General features: G+C 35.7%; 3 protein-coding genes across 6 annotated transcripts; all 3 read right to left on the bottom strand.

Annotated features, from left to right (window-relative positions):
• Positions 1 to 107: 107 nt before the first annotated feature.
• LOC138187793 (phenoloxidase-activating factor 2) lies at positions 108 to 4,536 on the bottom strand. Of its 4 annotated transcripts, none has more exons than XM_069128943.1 (6): positions 4,390 to 4,536; positions 2,153 to 2,530; positions 1,322 to 1,621; positions 968 to 1,236; positions 569 to 732; positions 108 to 438 (listed from the first exon to the last, which is right to left on the bottom strand). In XM_069128943.1, the coding sequence occupies exons 2-6, from the start codon at positions 2,512 to 2,514 to the stop codon at positions 235 to 237; spliced, it is 1,299 nt and encodes a 432-aa protein (XP_068985044.1). In that variant the 5' UTR covers positions 2,515 to 2,530; positions 4,390 to 4,536; the 3' UTR covers positions 108 to 234. The 4 variants fall into 4 exon arrangements, with proteins under 4 accessions (XP_068985044.1, XP_068985043.1, XP_068985042.1 ...); XM_069128942.1 differs by lacking the exon at positions 4,390 to 4,536 and adding an exon at positions 3,865 to 3,926 and having other exon boundaries at positions 2,186 to 2,530; XM_069128941.1 differs by lacking the exon at positions 4,390 to 4,536 and adding an exon at positions 3,865 to 3,926.
• A 1,735-nt stretch (positions 4,537 to 6,271) lies between these two features.
• LOC138187791 (inactive CLIP domain-containing serine protease A28) lies at positions 6,272 to 8,989 on the bottom strand. Its single transcript, XM_069128933.1, has 6 exons — positions 8,474 to 8,989; positions 7,575 to 8,404; positions 7,327 to 7,486; positions 6,954 to 7,231; positions 6,649 to 6,860; positions 6,272 to 6,561 (listed from the first exon to the last, which is right to left on the bottom strand). The coding sequence occupies exons 1-6, from the start codon at positions 8,758 to 8,760 to the stop codon at positions 6,445 to 6,447; spliced, it is 1,884 nt and encodes a 627-aa protein (XP_068985034.1). The 5' UTR covers positions 8,761 to 8,989; the 3' UTR covers positions 6,272 to 6,444.
• A 1,214-nt stretch (positions 8,990 to 10,203) lies between these two features.
• Positions 10,204 to 16,907, bottom strand: nanos (RNA-binding protein nanos). Its single transcript, XM_069128953.1, has 3 exons — positions 16,611 to 16,907; positions 14,663 to 14,882; positions 10,204 to 13,745 (listed from the first exon to the last, which is right to left on the bottom strand). The coding sequence occupies exons 1-3, from the start codon at positions 16,750 to 16,752 to the stop codon at positions 13,598 to 13,600; spliced, it is 510 nt and encodes a 169-aa protein (XP_068985054.1). The 5' UTR covers positions 16,753 to 16,907; the 3' UTR covers positions 10,204 to 13,597.
• Between the last annotated feature and the right edge of the window lie 3,231 nt (positions 16,908 to 20,138).

Below are 20,138 nucleotides of genomic sequence, written 5' to 3' on the forward strand. Positions count from 1 at the left end.
AAACGGAAAGAGGACAAATCTAGCCAAGAAAGTAATGCCAGAGCTATTTAGAATTGTAAAAAAGTATCTAAGTTTCGAGGGAACATTTTTCTGAAAAAAAAATCCACTAACGGATCTCACGCACATTATTATTAAAAAAATAGTACCCGAAGAATACAGCAGTCTTTCCATGGAAAAACGACATTGATTGCTATGTGTACAAACTTATAAAACGATTTGCAAAAATCAGTCAGTCTATGCTTGAGGTTGGTAAACAGTATTATCCAAATTGTTAAAAGCCATTTGTTCATCGATCCAATCACGCGCTGAGGCAACATTGGCATAAACACCTGGAGTTCCACCTTCCGCGCAACCGATTCCCCATGCTACAATACCTGCTTGCAAATACGTACCAGGATTACTCTTCAAGGGGCATACAAGAGGACCTCCTCCATCACCCTAAAAGAAAATTTTATATTCTATAATACATGATATATGATTTACGTGATACTACATGATAGTACATGACAAAAAAGCTATAATGGATTTGACAACTGATTATAAGATCTATGTATAATAATTAATTTACTTTGCAAGTATCTTTCCCAGCCTCTCCACCAGCGCATATAAAGGTTTCGTGAAGACGGAAGTATTTTCCTAGTCTAGTTTCTCGAAGCTTGTCCTGACATTCTTTACGAGGCACTATCGGCAATTCTACTTTCTTCAAGATTACCTGGTAGTGTCCCTCCTTACCTATAAACCAACAAACGTTCCAATTAGAAGTTCGAGAATTTTTAGAATAAGATTGAATAGATCTGTTCGAATTGATAGATTAGAGACACGCTGGTTCGGTTGGTTGGGCACGAATTTATAACCTCGATTCTCAAATCCCGATTGAGTTTCGTAATTGTATTGTGTTTATATCAGCACGCTTTCTAGTAGTTCGAAATCTACGTGAAACTGTAGGCGCTCGCCTGGAGATCTTTACCAAAAATGTCTCTTCCCCAGCCACTAGCGAAACATCGAGAATTATCGAACACAGCATTTCGTTCTGGCAGGCAAACGAGATCCACGTTGTCCACGAGATTCACCGGCTCAGACAAGATCAAAATGGCGAAATCATTAAATAGAGTGCCGGCTTTATAATTTTCGTGAACGATTACTTTTTCTACTGTACGATCTTGATGAGGATATATTTCGTCCTTAGTTTGCGTGTCCCATTCTCCAGCACGAACTTTCAACTCAGATGGTTGTCTTCTATTGGAAAATTATGTATGTTTAGTTACAAAATGCCAGGTGAATCGATGTCAATCATAATATTTAGAAGGACTAGATTATTTACCCTTGCACACAGTGAGCGGCTGTTAAAACAGCCAGCTTGTGAATCAAGGAACCTCCGCATTGATAAAGGTTTACTTTCTCATTTCCGATCATTTCTTCCTTCAATATAGCCACCATCCACGGGAACTCGCCAAATTGCGCTTCATTATCTTCGTCGCCCGTAATTCTGAAACCAACGCCGTTGGGGTGTCTTTGCCCGCAACCTTTTCTCTCGATTGGCGGGGGCGTAATTATTTCGTCGGTCCTGTCTGGTGGCTTACAACAGACTTCCATGTAGTCGGCGCATTTGCCCCATGAGGATCTGTATCGTTAACATTGTGTATATTGTTGAAGTTGTATTTCCATAAATCAATATTATAATGAAAATACAAAAAAATAAGATATAATTTATACAATGACACTATAAAGATCCAAATGTAAAAATTTCTGGCTAGACAAATTTCTCACTTCATATTTCAAAAGCCACATCAAAAGAATTTTAACTGTAATACTAGTTAGAGTGGTTGACGATATTGCTTTTATTACATAAAGTGAAAAATCTATTTGGGGTAAATCCAAAGATAGTCTCATGCGGCGTGCACATTCGATTCAATGAGAATTAACGCTCACACAAACAAGTAACAAACAAACCTGATATCCACATATTTTGTTAGACAACGAATCATCGTACATGCAAAATCAGCTTTGCTGTGTATTTATTCACACTCAATAAATATGTCTATATGTTCTTAGCGTAGATACAATCAATCCAATATTACTTGACAATCGTGCATTACTTCTGCCAATAACAGTGCTAACACTTGCCATTTTGAGACTAATCTTTAGAACTCACCCCACATAGCTAGTCTCATCATTGAAACCGGACCTGATATCAATGATTGTTTCTCCGTCGTCTGAAATGGTGCCGTTTCGACATAGATAATACGTCACGCATGTACAGTCTTCTTGTGGTTGTTTCGGCTTGTTATCTGTACCCAAAATAGTCGCCGCTGTAGTGGAGATTGGTTGGTTGGTTGGTTGAGTAAATACGTTCGATATTAAAGCATTCAACTCAGCGTCCACGATAGGGGTCTGAGTTGAAGAATTTGTCCCAGATAGGCTCGCTATCAAGGAATCCAATCCACCATCGTTTTGGGGGGCTGATACAACCAAAGAAAAGCTGGACACAGCCAGTGTCAATAGTATTTTCCACATTGCTGTGTTGAAAGTTCTGAAACAGAATTATTCTATAGATTAGAGTGGATCTTTACAATCTCAAGAGCATGAGGTGCAATGGCTCTTGAGGCCTGGAGTTCTTGAGATGGTATAAGTAGGGACTATCGGTTAAGAGGATGTTAACCAGACTTTTTTCGGGTTTGGGATAAACCCTTGGCATGATTTGTCAAGTCTCGAGAGGATAGATTAAATAATTTACTTGATTGGTCAATGAATGTTTTTGGAATGAAGATTCGATTCGATTTGATGCAAGAAAATAATCTTACCGCTCTCGAGGCAATAAAATATTTTTATGAAGAAAACTTGTTAATCTAGTTACAACACCAGTCTCACAAGAAAAAAAAAAGAAAATACGGTCGGTTCATCGATAGTTTGCACATACCTGAATGTCCGCAAAAGGACAAAATCGATACTCAAATGGATGCCCCAAGGTAAATGTCTACGGGCATCGCAAGAGATTATAGGCTGACTACGGTAGTCTCATTTTATTTTGCATATAAATAAGAATGACTTCACGAAGATGAAACCGGTATGACGTGACGACTCCCTTCCTCTCTCTTTCCCCTTTAGATACACAATAATACGGGAAGCGTTTCGAAAAATTTACCTTAGGGTAAGCTCGAGGCGTTCAATCATTAACATTGACCATTATTCGTCTTTTATGTAGTTTCATACTAATTTCTTCTAACGCTTTCAAAACATATACACAGGGTAATCGTTCACAGTCGACATTAGCGTCCAACGTAAGATAATTTATCTTCATTACACTAGTCGACGAGGCAGATGATCAACTATATTGATAAATATAATTGTCGTTTACCTTGATAAAAAAATACATTTAATATTCAGGGAAATATTCGACTTGAAGAGGCTATAGAAATCCGGAGAAGTTCACGGTCTAACGAATAATAATCGGTTGGTTTCGCAACCTAACCGCAATCATTGAAATTAAGACAAGCGTTTCAAGGTTTCCTAGAAAAAATAATTATCGTTTCACTGCGTAACCAAATGTAAATCAACATTTGACTGTAAACTTCGTCATGGGTGGCTGAATGCAATTAATTATCCAGCATATTACGCAATGTTTTTAAATAATCCATGAATTCTATATAAGCAAAATTTTCCTGTTAGAAATTTTTAACATTTGTCGCGATAGCTTAAAAGAGATGTAAATAAAATTATTAAAGCGGAAAATCGTAGAAACATGCAGTCAAAACAATGATGCCAAGAACTAAATGTAAATCTTAACAAAGCATCGTTTTAATAGAAAATTATTATGTAAGCATCTGCCCCCGCATTCGTGTCAGATCGGGCATTCGCGACACTGACCTTTTTCTTGATCTACTTGACACTATTATATAGAACCGGTTGACCATCCAGTCGAAACATCCACATTCTCGAACTGAAATATTCTTTCACTCTTTTACGTTGATTAACCGAACGAACTTGTCACTTAGATATAAAATCAACCATCAAAGATACTTTTACAGAAATTACTCTAACCGTAATAAGTACATACGTATTTATCACATTTCAAGGAAACAAGTGTTAGTATTGCCCGTCAAGGACTTCCAAGAAAACTTCCAACAATTTCTTCATACCTTTACCTTCTTTTATATCTTTATAAACAGTGTGACACATGTTGTACCTAGAATTTCTCTATAGTTCCACAAGGTTTATTCACATAATTTACAAATTGATTTTTTTTACAAAAATGAAAAGAACTAAAATTTATAATTATATTCCTATCACTTTGATTATTTAATTTCGTTAAACACCAAAAAGTATATAACTACAATACAATACATTACGTTCATTTAATACGTCGTATATCAAAAACAATAGAGTACTCACTATAAATCGATCTTAAATATACGCTGCTGGGTTTTCTTCTGGAAGAGCAACACAACAGAATGTCGAGCTCACGATTTCTTCGTTTGCACATATAGCAGCCAAGCTTCGAGCATTTATGAGAGTTGCCCCCACCAGTGTTCATGATTTCATGATTCTCCATTCCAGCGTTCATATATAATGCGTATTATGTTTCCTCTGAACTCTTAACCCATTCGGTATCAACATGATCTTGCTCCCACCAGTTAGGTGGTATTCCCCATGCGCAACCATGGAACTTATACGAGCAGATTTCTTTCCTTTTCGGAATAGGTAGGATTCCCTTTTTTAACAATCTCGTTATTACTTATAAATTTTTACGCTATTATTTATAAATTGTACAACTTTCTACAATACGTACGTCTTAACGCTGATTTCCAAAGTCTGTTGATATCCAAACTCGGAAGCTTATCTTTCGAAATATTCATAATAAAAACTGTATTTGATCTCCTCTTGGATTCGTTATCGAAACATGTTTTTGTGAATTTAAACAGTGGTATTTCTATTAGTAAAACTAAAATTGTAACAGGTCACTAACTTTGCGTATATTCATCGAGCGATAACCTCTCGAAGATTTGTATCTATCTCCATTTAATTTCAACTGCTGTTGCTTCTAAAGAACGTGTCGGGAATTTAATATGTTCTTAGAATTCGCCATTTTTTTATGTTAAGGTCAAGTATATTCCTTACCTATTCTGATTTCAGTTACTCGTACATATTCCAAATAAAAAAAAGATACTAAAGTTATTTCTTTGTTGTTACTTTGTCATTTCTTAGTTGTTTTGGGCATATAGGTCTAATGCAGACAAATCATTTTTGTCGCACAATATCACCACAATTATATACTTTTCTCTATTTTCCTAGTTAAAAGCAACAAAGATAGACATATTATGATCACAGTGACATCGCGCGCAGAAATCGTTTGTATCAGACTTTACTCGAATAAATGATTTGACGTATAATAATTGATTTATTTTACACTAGATGTCGCGACAATGGATAGATGATATCGATGCAATTTAGATGCGTTGTAAAAAATAGGTCGCAACAATGTCCCGTTAATCGTTCTTATCAACTCGTGAGATTTTACAATAGCTGATATAACATTCACGTTATAATATATAGCGATGCATATCGTAGATAATTGATGGGAGAATATTATTATTATCTGAGAGAATATCATAATAGTGTGCATTGTTCACCTCCTAGTGACTCAAAACTGTAATCAATATTTTTCTAACCGAATGACATAGTTTAGTTTCATGGAATATTTAGAGGAAACATTTATAGTTTTATAGGTTATGTTTGTTATTGCTTCGAACAAAAGTCGGTACACATTGCGTTTATTCGAACATAAAATATTTTTTTTCTTTTTTATTACTTAATTTGTACTTTACAATTTGTCCAGCCGGACATTTGCTAAATTTTTCTAACTTAATTGCTAAATAACATGTGGATGGCTATTCCCAGCAGGATACCATCTTCAAGTTTGACTATCTTATTTCTTTAGTGAGGTCAGTCGAGTGTTTCCTTTTTAGTCTTCTTTCTATGAGAGTTTTGCTCGCTTCAGCAGCCAGTTGGTTTGGATGTGTTGCCGTTCTTCCCTTGTATTCTTCTGCGTACCTGCCAATTTCTTCTTTAACCGTTGGTATTTTTAAATCTTTGCGTATATCCTCGTTTCTAACATGCCATGGGGCGTTGACTGTTATTCTCAGTATCTTCGATTGTAACAATTCTAGTTGATCTGTGTGGCTCATTGTTGCTGTCGAACATAAAATATGGCTACGAGGAAAATTCATATAATAAGGGGAGAAAGGAAATAGAAATAAGTGCCGGCATGACAGAGATAATTTTATCAAACTGCTAAATTATCACATTCGTTACATTTACAAAGACGAATATTTTCTTGCACTGTGTATTTTTCTATGGTACACAATTTTATACAGTAAATGACACAAAAATATGCATCATAAATTAGAAAGACTAGATAAAAAATTTATAAACTATATTTATTTTCTATCACGCCCCGTAAGTTGCCAATTGTTGACCGATCCATTGCGAGTATTGCGCTACATTCGTGTAAACGGCGGGAATATTTGATGATCCGCAACCGATTCCCCAAGACACTATACCAGCCTAAGAAAAGAAGTTTAAAATAATTTTTGTACTTTTTTTCTCATTTATAGGCACCTCTAGAACGTAATACTTGAAGTAATATGATACCTGAAAGTATTGTCCCGTGGCTGTAGGACACACAAGAGGTCCACCGCCGTCTCCACGACACGTGTCCCTATTTGCTTCTCCTCCAGCACAAACAAAGGAGCTATGTAGCTGAAAATACGTTCCTAATCTCGTCGTTCGAAGACGATTTTGACAATCTGTTCTGTCCACCAGAGGAAGTTCTACTTTCCTTAACTCAGTTTGATACGTTCCACCTATGTTGTGAGATTTGATTACGATTCGATAAATAGGAGGACGTTGCGATTATGTATAAATAAAAAAAGATGCAAATATCATAATGATCTTACCAAACGAGTTCTTTCCCCAACCTGTGCCGATACACCTAGTACCAGCAGGAAATGTTAATCCCTGCTGCGGCATACAAATAGGAGCAACGTTGACATTCAATTTCACCGGTCCGTTTAAAATGACCACTGCTATGTCGTTGTATAGAGCAGCACTATAGAATTGGGGGTGGGTTATTATGGCTTTTATGTTTGCGTCTTGAAAAGGTAATGGTTGGTCGCCAGCTTGATTTTCCAAATCCCATTGACCAAAACGCGCTATCGGTCTACCATTTCCTAAACTAACAAGCTATATTTTAATATCCTTTTCTCGTAAATTTTAGTATTCAATAGTCAAGTTGAATTTTCAGTTATAAAATTTGCATGATCTGCTTACTTGGTAACACAATGCGCAGCCGTAAGGACAGCGCTCTTGGTAATCATAGATCCTCCGCATTGGAATAGATATTTACCATCTGATTGTATTGTTAACAGAGCTACCATCCACGGAAACTCGGCGAAATACGTTTTTCCAGTGTCCACAGGGTAAGGTTGGGCTGTGAGAAAATAAAACATCAGGTTCGATTAACTTAATGTTCCATTAATTTAACAAGACTCAACAATCATTTACAACAATCTATGTACCTGCCGCGTACGTTTTATTCTGAATACCACACCCAGGTTGCGAAAAGGACGCTTCACCATTTATAATACTCTCTCCTAATCCAGCTAAATCGCGATTTCTTGCTATATTGATCGTAGAAGAGGCTCGACAACAAATTTCGTCCGTGTTTCCACACACGGAGAACCTTGGATCGATGGCACCAGCTCCATCCGTACTGACAGAGTTTCCTGGCGAGCATAACCAACTTTTCATGCAGTAACAAGCCTGAGAAGTCCCAGGATTTCTAATGGGTCCGATTACCACTGGAATCCCATTTCCATAGCCTGTGTTTATCCCTTGACAGCAAGAGGTTGGCACAGGACACGTCTGTTGATTGTAAGTCACCACAGGATTCACGATCCCGACGTTTACTGGAATCACGACCCCATTGTTGCACTGGATTGCATTTCCACATAATACACAAATTTGTGGAGAGACAACCGGAGGATTGGTTACTACAGGATACTGGATCACGCTGGTCGGTCTGCAGCACACCATGTTGCTGCTGGGACACTGGATATATTGCAGACGAGGATTGATTACGCCTTCTCCACCATAGCCGATGATTCCGTTTGCATCACATTGAGTTACAAGCACGCAGACACAGATTGGGACAGGTTGAGGGTTTGTGGTTGGAAAAATCACCGGCGGGAGAGTCGAGGTGGTCGTTGCCTTCGTAGTGGTAGTTGTCTTCATAGTAGTAGTAGTAGGTTTCATTGTTGTAGTTGTAGTAGGTTTCATAGTAGTGGTGGTAACTGTTGCGTTCCGTAGATGACAACACACTTCCAAGTCTCCGGTGCATCTTCGGTATCTGTTTTGACATAAGAAACCATCAGTCAATCAAACGAATTAATTTTATTGGTGGTATAGAAAAATTTACCGAATGTCGATCACTCCAATGTTTTCTGTAATTATGGTACGGTTAGCGTCACATAGGTAGTAAGGAACGCAAATGCAGTCTGCGGTTGGCGGGGTGGTTGGCACATTCTCTATCTTCTGGATCTTTTTCTTCAGTTTGAGTAGATGAAACAAGAATAAGGGTGACGAGGCACTGTGAAACGTTCTGTCCACTTTTCTCACCTCTTCGTTCGATTTGTTAGAAGATATTATTTTTGAAATCATCAAGAAGATCGTGATAAAGTAAACTAGCACAAAAGGCCGCAGCATGGCTTGTTTTCTATTCGCTGGCTCGTTCTCTATTGAACGATTTTTAACACGACTCGTCGTTTATGTATACAGGATGTGTCGGTTTCCTGACATACTAGGAATATCCAGATTTCATGCACAAGGCTAATAGGTTGTTTTATTATATGGACCAAGTTCTCAATTTTCTAAACAATAGCGCAACTACGTCATGGTTTATCCACTGGCTCGAAGATGCGGCCAGATAAAAATTAATGTTCCCGCACACGTCGCCGCTCATCGTGACAAAATGTTTACGAGCTCTTCTTTCTGTTTGGTTATTCTATATTTAGTGAAGAGCTATTTTGATACGCTAGGCTTGTCTATAATAAAATCATTGACAATATCCATTTATACTAGAGCGATTATTTGAGCAACTCGTCGTAACGAATACAAAGAGTGACCCACTTACCTAGTAAACCATCGGCTATCACAAAAGTATCGGCATAAAATATTATGACTAGCTACGAGTTAATCTGCGCGCGAAATAAATAACTTGCGTTTAAATAGCGTCGGATAAATTAACTTGGGTGTTCCTGATGTTGATGTTTGAAATTAAATTTGAAGACGCAGAGGGAATGTCGGATTAAGAAGAAAAGATATTACGTTTTAGTCACGATGCAAAAAGTGCTGCAAAAATCCTGACGGTTAATCATCGAAACGCAGCGACGTAATTGCTTCTACCGGTTGGAAGAGTGCGAAACGATTTGTGCTCGGCGACGCGTATGTCGTATAAAACGTGGACAGTTTCCATGAAATCCACCGTCACGCAAATGTTGATGGTCTCTGCCTGTAAAATGTGATATCTCCCCTTTCTTCTTTTTATACACGATTTTCTGATAAAGAACAATTAAACATCGATTACTTCTTTTGAGTTAGGTTATATTTTGAAATAAGCACTCGTTTAAATTGCAGTATTCTTTAATAAACATCAATAATCATGATACAAATTATCAGACTACGTACACTTAAATAATGTCACGCCAATAACATAATATTAATAATATAGTAGTACAAATAACATTAATGATAAGAAAAATGATGAGGTGGAAACATATATAATATATCATGACGGCAGTACGCAAAATATACCGTAAAATTACAATGCAGAAATGGCGAGCGCATCGTTGTGAAAAGATCGAAACTAAATTAAAATATGACATGTCCCTTTCTTCATTCGCATCAAAATAAATTCAAAATAAATAAGCATTCATCATACTATTGATCATCATCAAATTACAAAATTAGCATCCGCTTCTTTCTCTCGTGTCGAATCTTGGAGATTCTAAAAAATTTCGCCACATTCAATCGCTCGCCATATAATATATAATATGCTTGACAAAGGAATGATCATGCGATCGAAGAATAATCGCGCGGAAATTAACATTTGTACAATTCTTTTTGGATTATCAGGAATAGTGTTGAGATATATCAGGGATGAACGGAATGTGGAACGAGTAAGGAATATTACAGCGTAATAACCATCGGAATTAGCTACCTTCTCTGTACTCTTTAGGGCTCTCTTCTGGCTGCTATTACTACGTTATCACCTGCCGCTCATAATCGTAAACCACACTGGCATCAGATTACTGTAACGTCATCTCGCGTTTTATTGTGAATCATCTACTATACGTACTATACGTATAAGGCCAGCGACAGTGCACATAGTAAACGCAACATGGCTTCCTTCTTTAATTATTTTGCGCATTGTTTTTATATATACTATAAAAAGAAAGTCGCAGGTCACGTTATAATTTACGATATATCAGCAGAGTAAAAATTTTGTTCGATTATTCCTCGCATTTATTATCTCTTTGGATTGCTATACATCATTATCAATAGATAATACTTAATTACAACTAGTATTTATGTATATATTATTATGTTAGTAGTTATATAAATATTAGAAATACAATATCTTTATAAACAATTCATATCTTACGGCAAATATGGAAACAGCAGTCTATGGATCGACCCTTAATTCTTTATAACATTAATTTTACTTAACATTAATAAATTCCATATAGGGAAAAAAATTGAAAAAGTATAGAAATGTAACGAAAGTAACAAAACAAAGTAATTCCCTAGATTTGGGATCTCTAATTTACTCATTAGGAGAACAAAAAAAAGACAATAAGATACACGAGCCATCGTTTTGGTCTCGTTCTTAGAAGTTGTTAAGTCTCTCTCCCCTTGAATACAGTCAATCTATGGTACAAAAGTATTCGGCAATCATAATGTATCTCCAGGAGTAATATTGTCATTCTTATTTGATAGGTAATAATATCCTAACACGTAAATACCAATAATTACTATATAATAGGAACTTGAACATAAAAGACTCTGTAATAGAAATCTAATTAATGTACACATATCTATGAACTCATTGTTCTATCCATATCAACAAACTCCCTGAAATTTCGATTAAAAGTTACAACACGGAATTCGATCTTACATAGAGGAAATACTTGAGCAATGCAACACTATAGAGAGCAGGAGTGACTGTTCTTCCTCTCCTATCTCATTGCGTGCACAAACAAGTGTCACAAGAAAATCTGAAGTACTATTAAATTGCATGAAACAATTCTAATACGATTTCAAAACCGCCCAATAGGTTACGTCTCCTCAGACATAATCTCCAATATGATGAGCCGATACCTTTACATACAACTATGCAACTGTTTGATTACTAATTGTAAAATCTATCGATAAAGTATTCCGGAAAACAATTGTTTTCTCATCTTTCCTTAAATAGTTTCGTTAAATGCTATCGCCAAACGATAAACTGTATTCGAAATCCCCTGTGAAAATTAACCTTAAATCTACTCGTCACTAGATATGAAAGTACGCAAAAGAAAAATTTTCGATCACTCGAAAATAAATAAATTTACCAAATAAAGTATAAAGAATATACTAAAGGTTCGACATTATCGCTTAATCTAATTCAAAAATATTTCCAAAACTACAAAAGCAAACTCGCTGCAGAGAAACCAATGCATTCACCCGCTCGTTCATCTGTGTTAATCCTGAATGCATGAGAGCGATATATTTTACTGCGCCATCTCCCTGCGACTATGTGTCTTCTTTCTTTGTTTTCTTATTAAGAACAATAAAGATAGATATATAACCGCAGCGAAATAGTGCGGTAAAATGTCGCTCGTATACATTCAGGGTTAATATGACAGAACGATACGTACTTATCTGATTCGACTTGGTACGCTTCGACGAACGTGTGACGGATGTCTAAAGTGAAATACGCGCACTAAGAAAGATCGGTGAAGCGGCGAACAAAAAAGCCACTGCCTGGAAAGAGCCACGAATCTGACCGTCAGTTATCGAAGTACCGATCAAAAGAATGTAAACATCACGACTAATTGCTGGTATTCTCGTTTCGGTGACCTTCGACGAGACTCACAGTCAAGACACAGGAACGAGAGGCTTTGCAAGTTCGTCGGTTTCATCAAAGTAACTAAACATCCATAAATATATCTAGAGACTATGCGTGATTTCACTTTTTAATTATTTCGATCATTGTTCGAAAATGACGAGTGTCATGAAAGAAGTCTGGTAAATTAAAAGTATAATGTACGAGCTGCAAACTTTTGTATATATTCTACGTACCTACTTGTTATGGAACGATCAAGTATACACTTTAAAAGGAACTTTATTTCATTGGTCCCTCTCGTCGGTCGTTTAAGAGAAGTTAACCTTAAGGAGAAAAACTTTTCTCTTATAATTTTGGTTAACCGTTAGTAAAGTACAAACGCAGTCTCCATGTTACATTTAATATTGGTAAATAAAACTGCGTAAAAGCTTTCAAGTCGCAATATCAAGTAAGAGTTGCTTTGTTTCATTTCAGCTCAAATAAGTATATAGTTCTCTGTGTCCATTGACGTGTCTCGATAAAAAAAATCCTGACTCAAAGCATTTAAGATTGGAAAACGTAATTTGCGTTTGTTAAACGGCTTACAGAGAATCAGTACGTTGTCCCCGATTTTGAACAACGTCATACATCTGACTGTCGTGTAAAAATTGTTAATCTTCTTATTCACGTTATCACAGTACATATTCGTTTCAATCAATCGAATTCAATTCGTTCTTACATCGGCGTAAAATTCTGTTGAAGATTAACATTAAAGGATATAGGTGTTCGTGGACGTTATGTAAATGCGATAAACGTATATAAATTTAAAAAATATATTTATAGTATCAAGTGCTGGCTCGAGAAAAATGGAAAAACTACGTATATTCATATACGAATGAATATTTGTTCGCAATATTGCAAGGAAGAGCTAAAACGACACGTTTGACGAGAATATATGGCACCACGTTTCGTATAATTCCTACAACTAACAATAAGATCTTTGGATGCAGCCTCTCGATTGTCTAGACGATTCGTGTTACAAGAACGGTCTTTGCTTTTTCTAGAAATTTCCAGGTTTATTTTACGTTTCCTTTTCACTACGTGCCATATTGCACGAATAGGAAGAAATAAATACAATGTAAGAAAGAGAAGAACAAAGATAATAGAGTGAAAGAAATGCAAAATAAACTTTCACTACGGTAGATCAACGTGATGGCAACTTTGTTGCGCAAATCGTTGCTAGAAATTAGAACGCATACTCTTGTAAGGCACTTTATTTCGTTGCTTGTTTTGGAAAGATGCGACAATGGTAAGATTACCTGTCAGCAGATGATATACCGAATCGCTTGAAAAGTTCGAAGCATCTGTTCTTCGAAGTCCTCGAGGAAAAGTAGTTAGATTCTTCGATGTTTTATGGCACGATGATGGTGACACGTGTGTTCGAGTGTCACGTGCGTTTTACTTGACGCGTCGTTTGCCCATGGAGTTTCTCAATAGCTTGAACGTGTTCACTGTCGCTAATGTTCCAGGCTTCTGGCTCTTCGGGCAATACTTAACCGTATGAGCCACGTCTCCGTACGCACCGCAAATTGGACATGTATAGGCCCTAAAGATTCAAAGAAAACATGATGTGAATATAATTTGAAAATTATAGCTGAGTTTTTTTCTTTTTAATACTTTTTCTGGATCTTAATAATAATAGTAATAATAATAATAATTTACCAATTCAGAATATCAATGATTCAACAAGTTATGAGTCAGTTTATAAAGTTCCTTTTCAAATAGGATGATTATTATAGAATTTTATTTGTTTTATTTCGAATAAAATTTATTCTTATTATATAATAAAAAAAAGCAGTAATATATATATAATATAAAAAATATATATACAGGGTGGTTGGTAACTGGTGGTACAAGCGGAAAGGGGGTGATTCTACGCGAAAAAAGAAGTCGAAAATATAGAATAAAAATTTTTCGTTTGGGGCTTTGTTTTCGAGAAAATCGACTTTGAATTTTCGCTCGGTACGCCTGCACTGTATCACGTCTCGTTATAACGGATCTCACTGTAGATCGTTGTCTCGATGGAAACATGAAAAAAAAAAAAGAAAGAAATTAAAAAAAAAATTTTTATTCTATATTTTCGACTTCTTTTTTCGCGTACAATCACTGTATATATTACTGTTATATATATATTATATATATTACTGTTTTTTTATTACATAATAACAAGCTTGGAAATAAAACAAATGAAATTCTTTACTTACTTTTACGTTCTTAAGTTATCTTAAGTTCTTAAGTTATATATATATTAATGATTTGTAATGTTTCACTAATGGTATTAGTTTAATTCTGTAAGAAGGCTTTGGAATTATAAATTATAAAATATGAAAATTCGTCTAAATTATCAGTAGAACGTAAAAGTAACTTATCGAGCATGAACAAATTGGAACGAAATAGAATTTTGTTTGAACTGCAGAGGGTTAGAAAAAATATATCGACGGGAAGAGTGAAAGTTCGATTTACCTCAAAACCGGACAAGAAACGCGACCTTCAGCATCTTTTAACAAATGTTTCCTGTAATAAGCCTCCTCTTCGCCATTGTTTCTACAGAAAACGCATTCTGTAGGTAAAGGTTTCTTATTTTTCTTGCGGCGTGGTATTTCTGGTACCGTAAAATTGTCCAAGTCTGGACAGTATTCAAAATCACGCCCATTTTGACGGAACTCTTCCATTACTTCATCGACTACAACAGCCAAGTAAAATTACATGAATTGCTTTTCTTCAAAGTACACAGAAAAGGAAAAAGAAAAACAAATGAAAAGCAATTAAAGTGGCATAATGTACGAAGAATAAATAAAAAGTAATTCTACGTGAGAAACTTATTAGCGAAAAGATGGCATTAAAGACAATCGTTAGTCATCGAAAGCTTGCGAAGGTGATGGAACGATTACAAAGAAATACAATACTCCGGGGATAATCACGTCTAGTTTATTTTCGTCGAGCGAGGGCTTTTTCGAGGTCTAATGCGAGAAAGTGTAAGTCGAGAAAATAACGGCCGTAAGTCTTGTGTTTCATAGTTTGTAAACAGATTCGTCCTGATTTTTCGAGTAACGAAAAACAACATGGTCGTGTAATCGAACATAAATATTATTTCTGACAATTATTATGATTGTCACGACTTAAAAGCCATCGAAAGATTCTGAAAACAATATTTGTATTGATAACACATTCTCTGCGAAAAAAAAAATTGAAAACACATTCTCTAACAATAAAATTTCTATGTTTTCATTTTGAATAGATGTGTTGAGATACGAATATTACCATCGCAGTTATCATCTTTCAACTCCCTTAACCTAAGGTGGAGCAAAAAACGTGCCATTTTCTGTTTATGTTTACTGGATCTCGAATATCTGTATCGCGGTAAGAACGATCACTTGTATCGTTTCTTTTTCTTCCTTTGTCTTTTCTCTTCGAAGAAACAAATAATCAATATGTCGTTACATGTTCATAAAATATTGGTAAAATACGAACTAAAAAATAATTATATGCATTTAGTGATTAAATTAGCAGGTGATATTTTTTACTTGATTCGGTGAACTCGGTCGAATATGCGTTTCTAGCGATCGTGAAGGACGAGTTATTCCTCAGAACGTTTTAGAATACAGAATTCCTTTTATCGATTCGTTTGTTTACAAACTATGTAAGGTATCTGATAATCGGAACGCGATCTCATCGCGCATTATGAACCATGATATGTACACGCAATTTCAAATTGAAACGCAATATCGAAACATTAAATTAAAAGCTATAATCACTACCTAATTTATTGAATTTTAATCAGTAATCAATCTACCGATCATTTCGTGTTACATAAATAAGAAACGCGTTGCTTGTGGATTGGTCTGACACGTTTCTTGTTTTTAGCGAAACAAATGGTCATCGATGACAGTTCATATTTATCGTAAGTCAAAGGGAATTCATAATGAGAAAAGTATTGTGGTTACGTCTAAAGATTATTTACGCTACTATTTAGTTAATACGATTTAATAAAGAAGAAATATTTACGAAAATGTTATGACGTAGGGATTAGAATTTGCTGTAGAACGCATCGTGTTATTAAATTACGTCATTTTAGATAGGGAACAGAAGCAAAGAAAGAAAGAATAAAATTTCTACGGAACGAAAAGTATGAAGATGCTATATCGTTTACGACGCAGAAGATTACGTTACGTTACACAATGCTACGTTACATCATCTACATACGTAATTTGGAAATTTAACATAGACTAAAATAGCTTTTTATCTCACCGGCTCTAAAGATCGATATAAAATCGATAAAGCGTTCGGTCTCGCTTCGATCGATCTTCGACGTTAGTATTACTTAAAGATTCTTCCAGCAAATTCCGTATCTTCGAAATCGTGCGAAATTATAGAAATATCGTTGAAAATAATCAATGCTAAATCAACTTACCATCTGGAAGTGAGGAGTTTGGAGTTTCGATTGTGAAATTGGAAAACAATCTCTTGATTTCCTCTTCGAGACTAGTGTTGAACGGATAAAACATGTTCGATACCTCTGGCAACGGAAGTGTTTGCGTGCACAAGATATGCATTGTGAATGTAGACGAAGAGAAGGTGAAAATGAGAAATACGGGTAGTGCACGACTTTTCGCGAGAAAACGCTGAAAATGTAGAGACTACGGAAAACAGTGAACGAAACGTCTCGGTCCAGCACAGTCGAGTTTCGAAATTCAACTGACGAGCTAGGATGTCATACTATGTCACTGTGACCAACGATCGCTACCAAAGGGCCCGATGGTGGGGATGGTGCCTCTACACTTGGGCCTGTATTCATAAATAAATGTAGGTAGGTACGTAATACGATTCCAATAAAACATACAGTGATCGATTTTGAGCGTTTCCAATGAAAAAATACTTGAATTAGTGATCGAATAATATAAGATGACCTTAAAGTTTATAAATTGTTTAGAAATTTGTAAATGTAAATTGTAAAGCGTAAATTAGTACATTCTGTTGGTACCAATAATATTGAAATTACCATTTTCTGGGTTTTGAAACAGCTTTGTTAAGCTTTTATTAGATATTGGTAACGAAAGTGTTCCAAATTTAATTCTTAGACAAAAGAACGAATCGAGATGAAACGAATGCCGTATCAGGATATGTTTGTATTATCTGAATATCTTTGATCTCTCCGCGCGATGACAGTAACTTTAGATTGTAATTTAAATCTGCAAACGTTATATTCCAGGCTACGAAAGAAGACACAGTTTTTCACTCATTTATTTTTAATGTCAAGATGCATATCAGTTATATAAAAATACTGTTAGAAAACGATCGTTCGCATTGCGGCAGTTTTTAACGATCGGTTCGTTATAGTTTGACGGATCGCTTTTGCGGCAACTTGCGGTTCCCATCGATCTGGATCGAAATCGTTGTCATTCTTCTTGGTGAAAAAAGAGACAAAAGAATGTTCGCTAATCTTCATCTTTATTGTTACTGTGTAAATATGTAGGCACTGAACAAATAATGTTTCATAATTTGTTTACAAACATTTACATTTACTTTTTTTTGTTCAATCATTGAATATTCTCTGCGAGCAGCTTGGCCAACATTAGCCAAGACCGCTTTTAATCCATCTGCTCGACCTTTTAACATCCTTACGCGTAAATACCATTATCGTCTTTCAGCATTGTATGCACTCGACCCAATTTCTAATTACGATCTCAATATTTTTTATCAATATATATATATATATAATATATATATTTATATATATATATTTACTTTATTTTTTATGTATACTTTAATCTCTATCCGCTAATATAATGTTTTTCTAGTCTAAAAATTACCACGATTATTAAAGATAATATATACTCCTGGGAAATTATAATTAAAATAATAGTAAATATAATAATATGTCAAACATATATGTCCTGTGTCCATGTGTATGAATGTAAAAAAGAGGAAAGGAGATAGGTAGAACGATAAAGGAACAGGGAGAGAAAAAGAAAGGAATAAAGTAAGCTGTGGTTCGCGCAAGAAAAAGAATTACAGATAACGAACGCAAATTCTAAACTTTGGCTAATGAGAAATGATACTTCGTGGAAACGAGAATGCGATGTCGCTCCATCGATCGATCGGTGGTATCCGTCATCGCATTCTCCGATGATTTTCAAAATATTTCTGTGTATACATAGTACTAATTAAATTAAACCAAATTGATGTAAACTTTGAGAAAGAAAGAGAAAACAGAAAAAGGAGACAAATGGGCAGTGGAAGAGGAAGTTTTCTGTACGAAACGGATGCGTTACGAATGCGCATGCGCGTAACGCGCGCGTGTATGTGTACGCGATGGTCGGGCATATGACGATAATTCGCCATCGGTAAAAGAGAAAAACAAAAATCTGATTTCGTTTCGTTTTGTATCTTTTTTTCTGTTTTTACTTTTCGATTCTTACGGACAGCAGAGAGAGAAAGAACGAGAACGCAGAACAGAGGGGTTTCGAACTGTTTTTATCGTCTAACCGTTTCAGCCTTTTCTTCGTGTCTCAGGTATAAAACTAAACGGGCGATGAAGCCTTCGTGTAAAACTATACTCATATACTTTGTCTTCTCTATTGTGCTTAAGTGTAACAACCTCTTTTGCTATACATGCGTGTTTTATTACATTTTGTTTTTCATTTTTTTTTTTTACTTCTTCGTTATTCTCCTTGTATACACGTATACACTCGGGAATTTTCGTGTGTATTTGTAAAATTGACAGAGACTCGATTGCGTTGTTATACATGAGACACTGATAACGGCGATGCTGTTCTCTTAACAACGAAACGTAACGCTGGTTAATTTTAACCGACGATCGTTAATTTTAATACGCATTTAAATATCGTCGATTAAGAGTTCCTCATATACTTCTTTTCCCCCGGTTTTCTTTCTTTTTTTTTCTTTTTTGTTTATTTTCCTTTCATTTCTTCTATCTCGTTTGTATTTGTATTTTTTTTTTTTTTAATGATCTTCGTACGTCGATGTCGCGGTGGTCCGTTTTGGAATAGCTATATAATTATTATAAATATATTCATATGTGTATTGTGTCTCTGCGTGCGCGTCCGTGCATACGCACGCGTACACGCTCTTTGTGCGTGCGGATGCACACGCGCGTACACGTATACAATAGGTCCATGCGTTTTTTTCTTTTTGTTAATGCGCGTGTAATGCAAATGTGTGTGACAGTGACATAGTGTATACTAGGAATGTACATAGTGTACGTAGATATAATTAGGTTGTGTATAAAACGATGATACATACTATATTCATTACTCGTTTATATCAAACGACACATAATTATGATATCAATTTTTTTAGTCTCATTGTACGATGCGCACGGCGATCGGGCATCGTTCGCCAATAATAGGCTAGTCTTGTCCTGTCTTCTCATACAATGTCGATGTACCCCGGCGATCTTGTCGACGGTTTACAAGGTTGCGCGGCGTGAGATTACCATTACAAGAACCTCCAAATGAATGGCCATCAGTCTTTGAGACGTACGATTTGGCATACGCGCGATCTCTTCGTTAAACGAAAGAAGATAATAAAGAAAATATATATATATATATATCTATTAAACGAATCGACGATTTCGTCTAATAATAATCGTAAGAAGATAATCGTTAACCGTCTTGGTGCCTAGAAAAGAAGGATAAGAGACGCGATGCAAAGACGGGCAGGACAAAACACGTGAAACGTTTCCTTTTTTTCAAAAGCGTCCATGGCACCAACAGGGTTAACAAAAGTCCCATTGTAATTTGTACTCTCGCGAAGAAGATTCGTTTTTAAAAAGAATATGATCGCATTTCGATTAGAATAAAAGAGAAAAGAGACGTTGCGGAAAAGAAAAAAGAAAAAAAAAGACTAACGTTAAACTTGGTGTCCGTATGGACGGTAAAAAGAGTAGGTAATTTTTCCAAGGATCAATTGGCCGATA

This window comes from Bombus flavifrons, chromosome 15 (assembly GCF_040668555.2).
Source record: "Bombus flavifrons isolate JBK064 chromosome 15, iyBomFlav1_principal, whole genome shotgun sequence".
Taxonomy (NCBI): Eukaryota; Metazoa; Arthropoda; class Insecta; order Hymenoptera; family Apidae; genus Bombus; species Bombus flavifrons.

Excerpts from the sequence above, each read along its gene's own strand:
- LOC138187793 (XM_069128941.1), bottom strand. The coding sequence starts at position 3,911 with ATGGTCAACCGGTTCTATATAATAGTGTCAAGTAGATCAAGAAAAAG. Across the intron at positions 2,531-3,864 it reads TCAAGTAGATCAAGAAAAAG|AACTTTCAACACAGCAATGT; the intron begins GTCAGTGTCGCG and ends ATTCTGTTTCAG. Across the intron at positions 1,622-2,152 it reads GATGAGACTAGCTATGTGGG|ATCCTCATGGGGCAAATGCG; the intron begins GTGAGTTCTAAA and ends TTAACGATACAG.
- LOC138187791 (XM_069128933.1), bottom strand. The coding sequence starts at position 8,760 with ATGCTGCGGCCTTTTGTGCTAGTTTACTTTATCACGATCTTCTTGATG. Across the intron at positions 7,487-7,574 it reads GAATAAAACGTACGCGGCAG|CCCAACCTTACCCTGTGGAC; the intron begins GTACATAGATTG and ends ATTTTCTCACAG. Across the intron at positions 6,861-6,953 it reads TTGGGGAAAGAACTCGTTTG|GTGGAACGTATCAAACTGAG; the intron begins GTAAGATCATTA and ends CTCACAACATAG.
- nanos (XM_069128953.1), bottom strand. The coding sequence starts at position 16,752 with ATGCATATCTTGTGCACGCAAACACTTCCGTTGCCAGAGGTATCGAAC. Across the intron at positions 14,883-16,610 it reads AAACTCCTCACTTCCAGATG|TCGATGAAGTAATGGAAGAG; the intron begins GTAAGTTGATTT and ends TGGCTGTTGTAG. Across the intron at positions 13,746-14,662 it reads GTTTCTTGTCCGGTTTTGAG|GGCCTATACATGTCCAATTT; the intron begins GTAAATCGAACT and ends TTGAATCTTTAG.